Source organism: Pteropus alecto, unplaced genomic scaffold, assembly GCF_000325575.1.
Source record: "Pteropus alecto unplaced genomic scaffold, ASM32557v1 scaffold213, whole genome shotgun sequence".
Taxonomy (NCBI): Eukaryota; Metazoa; Chordata; class Mammalia; order Chiroptera; family Pteropodidae; genus Pteropus; species Pteropus alecto.
Window position 1 is genome coordinate 484,678 of NW_006434829.1, and position 6,727 is coordinate 491,404.

Here is a 6,727-nt window from a genome sequence, read left to right on the forward strand (position 1 = left end):
ATGCTACACCTCACCCCTCAGATGCCACCCCCCACCCCGGGTCACCGCTCCCCATCACGGCTGAACCAGTGGGTGCCACCGTCTCTGTCGCATCCGCCCGCCCCTGTGAGCCGCCTTCCTTTCCCCTGGAACGCCAGCTCCGTGGGGCGGGCCGTGCGTGCGTGGCCCCCGGCCCTGTTGGAGGTCCAGCCGCGGTGCTTCCCCTTACACACTTAGGGGTGTGCATCCGGCACCGGCCCCCTTGCCTGTCCGCGTCCGCCTCGGGTCTCATGGTCGCGGGCTCCTCCCGGGGCGCCAGCGAGCGGAGACGTCTGTGTGCCCCGCAGCGGAGCTCAAGTTCAACCTGGACCAGTACGTCAGCAAGCGGTACCCGGGCCTGGTGAAGGTCGTCCGGAACAGCCGGCGGGAGGGCCTGACCCGGGCGCGGCTGCAGGGCTGGAAGGTGGCCACGGCGCCCGTCGTCGGCTTCTTCGACGCCCACGTGGAGTTCGGCACCGGCTGGTAAGGGCTGGTGCGGGCTGAGTCACTGCGGCCCGGCTGCTGGCCTTGGGGGCTCTGTGTCAGAGCCAGCTAAGGCGTCCGAGTCCAGCCCCATGGCTTCTTGGCATCCAGCCCCTTGACCTCAGACTCCGTTTGGGAGGGGCGGGTCTCAGGGCGCCCCCGTGTGAGGATTGGTCTGTACCCCCACCCGTCCCAGAGGAGTTCAAATTGGCCACTAATTCCAGCAGGTGGCAGAATGAACAGAGGATGCATCAGGGCAGCACACACAAGGTTGGGGCAGTTGCTGTGTGCGCATGCGGGCGACAGGGTCCTGGTCAGTTACTCGAGGTCCGAGCCACCGGGCACAGTCGGGAGCAGGTTTTGGTCCTTATAGAACGTTCTGGGTCAGAGTCCACATGTTCTCTGACCGGCCATGAAGAGGCGAAGCTTCTGATGAGAAGCCTGGGGGCGTTGCGGGAACGCCCATGGCGGCAGGGAGGTGGCGGGGCTCCTGTCCAGCTCTGCCCAGGGGGCCGGGGCCCTGCAGGTTCTCACACTCCGCCAAACCAGCAGCCCGAGAGCTGGCAGGAGATGCAGGCCCGTGACCAGGGCCCTTGGGTGGGGCCAGCAAGTCACCCACAGCCAGGGACTGCTCCCCTGGGACGCCCTGCACAGAGCACCCGGGACTCCCACTGCTCCCAGGGGGGCCCCAGGAGAGCCCGTGTCCTCGTCCTTGGCCCTTGTCCTCCCTGCGTCACGGCCTACGCTGCCCCCGTTTCTCCACTCCGGTCACCTGGCCTGCTCCCCAAGCACACCGTGCACCCCAGGGTCTCAGCGCAGGCTGTTCCCCCTGCGTGCGACGCCCCCCACACAACCCCCGCATCCCCTCTGGTTGTGGCCCACGCCGCCCCCGGGATCCCCATCCGAAACCGCGGCTCCTGGCCGTCCTCACCCATCTCTTTCCTCCGGGACACCGATCCCTCCTCGTGTGTGTCACCGTCTGTCCGCCTTGTCCGCCCCCGCCCGCCCGGTCTGAGCCACCGCGCCTTGGGGTGTAGGTCGCACAGTGCCTGGTGACATCCCGTGTCCCTCCAGCATATCGTGAGCCCCCCGAAGCGTGAGCCTTTTATTTTCTTGGCTTACAGACGTGTTTTTAGTTCGTTACGATGGAGTGTGGCACAGAACCGGCCCTCGGTGACTGTGAACGGATGCACCTTCCACAGGTGCAGGCGGGAGGGCAGAAGTGGCCGGTGGGGGCAAAGGCCCCGTGACAGACTCGGTGGAGCCCAGGGAGCTCTGGAGCCAGGACAGCCCTTCAGAGATGTCACAGATGTGGCCGAGGTGGTTTCCACGTCCCCAGTGTCAGCCGGGCGTTAGCGGTGCAGCCCAGCAGGCAGGACCCTGAGCGCTGTGTGCGGGAGACGCCTGGGCCTGCAGACGGGCGGCCGTCCAGCTGCCTGGGGCTGAGCTGGCCCATCTCCGGGGACTGGGCGGGGGCCCAGCCCGCAGCCCCCTCACGACGCGCACCCTCCCACAGGGCCGAGCCCGCCCTGGAGCGGATCCAGGAGGACCGCCGGCGCGTGGTCCTGCCGGCCATCGACAACATCCGGTTCGACACATTCGAGGTGCAGCAGTACGCCAGCGCGGCCCACGGCTACAGCTGGGGGCTGTGGTGCATGTACATCGCCCCGCCCCAGGACTGGCTGGACCGCGGGGACGAGGCCGCGCCCATCAGGTGAGCCGCAGGCGGGCGGCCCACAGCGGAGGCTACGGGACAGAGAGGCCGGGCCACAGAAAGCCTGGGGCGCGGTGGGGCGGGGCGGGGAGGCGAGCATGGCGGGGCGCAGCCAGGCGTGCAGGGCACGTGGTGGCAGCAAACGGGAGCTGGCTCCGAACTGTGACCTGAGTGATGACAGGGTCGGGGGACAGGGGGACAGAGCCTGACCGAGAGAGGGAGATGGAGAGACAGAGGCAGAGACCGGGGCAGAGACTCCTCAGTTCGTCCTGCAAAACGTTTATTCTGAACCAGTTCTTAGACGTGAAAACGGATTTTTACGTTAGAAGTGCAGAAATCAAGCATCGCTTGAAGAGCGGGCGGCGCGTGTGCTCACACGGCAGCGGTCATCGGGGGCTGAGGGGTCTCCCCGTCCTGACGGGAGTGTGGTCCCCGCTTGGCCGCAGTCCCTACCGCCCCCTCTCGCCCCTGACACGCGGCCACCGCACGTGCACGTCAGCCTTCGTGCACCTGGCTTGTGTCCTGTGTCTCCGTCACCAACTCAGCTTCTGCAGCTGGCAGCCCCACCCCGAGTCGGCCGACCCCCCAGGAAGTTCTGCTGTGACACCTGCTGTGGCCACTTTCTCTGGGGCCCAGCCAGGCCGAGGGGTCCACCTGGAATGCACATGCATCTCCAGCCTTCGCCCGGTCCCCGGACAGGTTCGGGATTTCAGGGGCTGGGGCTGGGGGCCCCTCCCGCCTCATCTGTGCAACCCGGTGTCCCTGCCAGACCCTGCTGGAACAGCCCACCTCACCTGGAGTGACCGAACCGCCCACCCTGCGCCTTCGAGAGCTCTCCCCGCCTTGGAGGGCCTTATGGGCTTCCCAGGCTCCTGCCGTCCGGCGGCGCAGAGCCATTCGGCGACAAGATGAGCCTCGGAGCAGCCGGGCCGTCGGGCAGGGCAGCCGGTGGGCACCGTGCGGTGGGCTCGCGTGGCCCCAGCCACACTTTGCCGATTCTGACCGAGGGCAGTGACGCTGCAGTCACAGGGGCTGTGACACAGTGGTCACGTCCGGTGGCGGGAAGCGGGAGCAGGCGGCCTCCCCGGGGCCTCGCACTGTACCCATTGTCACGTCCTCGGTGGTGGCTCCCAACAGCCGGTTGCGCCTGTGCAGGGAGCAAGAGGGGTCAGAATGCGGCTCAGAGTCCGTCCTTCTGCAGAGGCCTGGACCAGTCCCAGGACCCCTGGGATTAGGGCCGCAATGTGAAGGTCCTTCATTCAGAATGCGCTTGATGCCCCACGGGCAGCAAAACGAGTGCCCTGGGCCTGACGTTGCAGTAACGTCGAGAACCCAGGACGGGGCACGCCCCTCCGGTCTGGGCAGCCCGGACACCCCGGCCACACAGGGAGCAGGACTCCGTGGCGGGACCGCACTTCGTCTCCAGCTCTGCTCCTGATGGCTTTGCCTGGAGAGTGTGAAGCCCCAGTGCCAAACCCCAAATAAAGAATGAGGGCGAGCCTCGCTCAGACACTGCACGCAGCGAGACAGGGACAGGGGACAGACACACAGGGGACAGACGCACGGGACAGACACACGGGACAGAGGCACGGGACAGACGAAACACAGATCTCGTGGAAGGATGCCCCCAGGTGAGTCACAAGGGATGTGCAAACGGCCGTGAGTGGACGGCGCCCATGCTGCAGAGAGGGCCGGGCCGGACGGACAGGACAGGCCGAGGCCGACCGGGTGGAAGCGCCGGGCGCTCGGGCGTGGCTGGCGGGGGACGAGATGGGAAGTGCTTGGCAGCAGCGTGGCAGCTCCTCGTCCAGGGAGAAACCGCCTCCTGTGTGCGCGGCCGTCCAGGAGAAATGACCACACGCCCGCCTCAGACTCGCCCGCGACGTCCCCACGGCAGCTCACAGGGCCCCAGTGGAAGCAGCGCCAAGGTCCGCCGGCAGGACAGTGGTCTACCCGGGCGACGGCGCAGTCCTCAGCAAAGGGACAGACCGTGGCCCCTGTGACGATGCGGGCGAAACGCAGGATGCCCAGGCCAGGCCGGAGAAGCCCCACACGGGGCCGCTGGGGACGGGCCTCTGGGCTCCCTGTGGTGCCGCAGGGCACGGGCTGGTGTCCAGGTCCCGGGGCAGGGCTGGGCAGCCCTCACGGCCCCCGAGTCCTGAGCAGAGGGGCCCCAGGCCCCTCACGCACTGGGGGCCTCCTGTCCCCTGTGCCTGTCCCCAAGGAGGTGCCCTGGGTACTGGCTGCTTGGCTGGGGTCTGAGGTCTCGCCCTGGCTCCCGGAGCCCTCGCCCCATGCCTGGCGGGAGGAGCCGCCACCGCTTCTGAAGGACACTGTACAGCGCACCGGATGTGTCGGGAGAGGCCGATGTCTGAGGGAGACTCCAGGAAACGTTCTTGCCGTCCGTCCGTCCGTCCGTCCGTCGTACTCGGAGCTCGGGGGGAAGAGGAGGGGGGAGGTCACAGGCTCAGGGTCCCCGAGGACACCGTTTGGTCTTGGCGGGGAAGGAGATGCACCGGGCGCATCTGAGAGGCTGGGGTGGCGCCTGGGAGTCCCGCGGGCTCAGGGTGGCCGGTCACGAACGCCAGTGGGACGGAGATGTCTCTGGGTTCTGGCAAAGTCGGACGGGACCCACAAACCCGGGCTGCGCTGGTTCCTGCTGCCGTGTCCCCGGGGGCTGAGCGGAGGTCACGGTGCAGAGGCGTGTCCTCTCCGGCCTGGTGGGGTCTGCACATGTGTTCCCCAGGAGTGCAGATCCAGCCGGCGTGTCTGTGTTTGTGGGATCACATGTGTGCGTGTGCATCTGTGCGTCTACACGTCTGTGGCGTGTGGGGAGGTACACGTGTGTGTCTGTGCATCTGTCTACGGCATTTGTGGGTGCATGTGTGTGTGCATCTGTGTGTGTCCGTGGCCTCTGAGGCAGGAACCTACATGCGGGCACCTGGCTGCGAACGTGCTGCACATCAGCCCAGACGTGAGGAGGCCCCCCGAGGTGGGGCGGGCGCCTGCACCCAGGACCCGGGGACCCTCGGCCCCTGCCGTTTACGGTCACCGCAGCAGAATTTCTCAGGCAAATAAATTCAGTGCCAGCTGATTCTGCTGCCATTGCTTCGGGTGTTTATTTTAAGTTTATTTTGAAATTCAGAGCCATCGTTAAAAAATCGTCACCGGCAACGGTAGACGTGGTAGGGAATTCCGCAGTTTGGGCCGTCAGCGATCACCCCAAGATCCTTCTTAGTTGTTAAGGAAGCGAGAGAAACGTGTGTTGCACGTTGGTGGCCGGTAGCTCCCCCGGTCACACGCTTGCTGTCGGGGATCGGATGTCGTGACCGTTGGACCTGTGGCCAGACTCCACCAACTGGACAGGTCGGACCTTTGACCCGCGGAAGGACGATCACTTCTCCGTGCCTGTTTTCTTGGACGGCGATGAGCATAACTCCGAGCTCCCGGCCACCGGAGCAGACGTGCGACTGAGACCCGTTTCTCTGTCGGTTTCACGGACGAGGAAGTGAATGCACATGGACAGGAACAGCCGGCGCCATGCGGCAGATCGCGCGGGGAGCAGCCTCGCCTCCGAGGGGCCCCGGAGCCCCCGCTCGCCCTCAGGGCTCCGGAGACGCCAGGCCCTCGGCCTGCGAGGGGGCTCTCTCTGCTCTGAGGCAGGATCTCTCATCCGACGCTCGGAAGGCCCGGCCTCCCAAAGCGCGGACTGTGCCCACCTCCTGCCCGAGGGAGGGTTCCGTTTCTCTCTTCTCCACTGTCCCCACGGGCTGGCAGCCGCGCGCTGCGCCCTAAACTGCCGGTTGGCTGGATGGAGGAACGGACACGCGTGTGGCACGACTCGCCGGCACCGCGTCCCCTCGTCCCCTTCCGCCGCCAGCCCGGCTCAGCCACGGTGCGTCGCTGCTCCACGGGGCGCTTCCCACGGGGTGCGCGGCCCTGGCGGGTTTTTGCTGCGCGTCAGGGACGCAGCGGCACTTCGGCCGGTGACCTTCAGAGGCGCTGGCTCGGTCGGCGCGAGATCGACGGACGCTTCGAAAACGCGTGGGTGTGAGCAGGACTGTGACGGAGCCGAGGCGCCGCAGCCGCATCCAGCCCCACGCTCTGTGCCGTGTCCTTCGGAGCGTGACCTCGGCGAGGGTCGTGGAGCGGAGCAGTGCGCGGCCCGCACGGCTGCCCGCTGCAGCGCCGAGCGCTCGCACACGGACGGGACACCGGACACCGCGGCGACGAAGGCAGGCCGGTCTCCCAGCTGGGGAAGTGGGGTCCGAGGCAGTCGGACCGCTCACTGGGACGCTGGCGTTTTAGGGTGCCTGCGGCCGAGCGGCCTGGCTCGCGTGCCCGGGGCTGAGCGAGCGTTGAGACTTGGTCCTCGCTCTGTGACCTGCCGGGCTCTGAGGGCTGCCGAGACCGGCCCGAGTCCCAGCAGCCGGAGGAACAGCTGTCGGGAGCCCCCGGCACAGTGGCCAGGCAGAGATGAGCAGCACGGGGCTGAGGCCGCGGGGAGGGGCA

At 67.3% G+C, this 6,727-nt stretch overlaps 1 protein-coding gene across 1 annotated transcript in view; it reads left to right on the forward strand.

Annotated features, from left to right (window-relative positions):
• GALNT9 (polypeptide N-acetylgalactosaminyltransferase 9) overlaps positions 1 to 6,727 on the forward strand; it is a 23,608-nt gene that overhangs the window by 6,792 nt on the left and 10,089 nt on the right. The window contains exons 5-9 of the mRNA XM_015587880.1: positions 327 to 501; positions 2,018 to 2,215; positions 2,852 to 3,177; positions 5,564 to 5,679; positions 6,340 to 6,450. Of these exons, the coding sequence (XP_015443366.1) occupies positions 327 to 501; positions 2,018 to 2,215; positions 2,852 to 3,177; positions 5,564 to 5,679; positions 6,340 to 6,450 (926 nt within the window). The remainder of the gene's footprint in view (positions 1 to 326; positions 502 to 2,017; positions 2,216 to 2,851; positions 3,178 to 5,563; positions 5,680 to 6,339; positions 6,451 to 6,727) is intronic.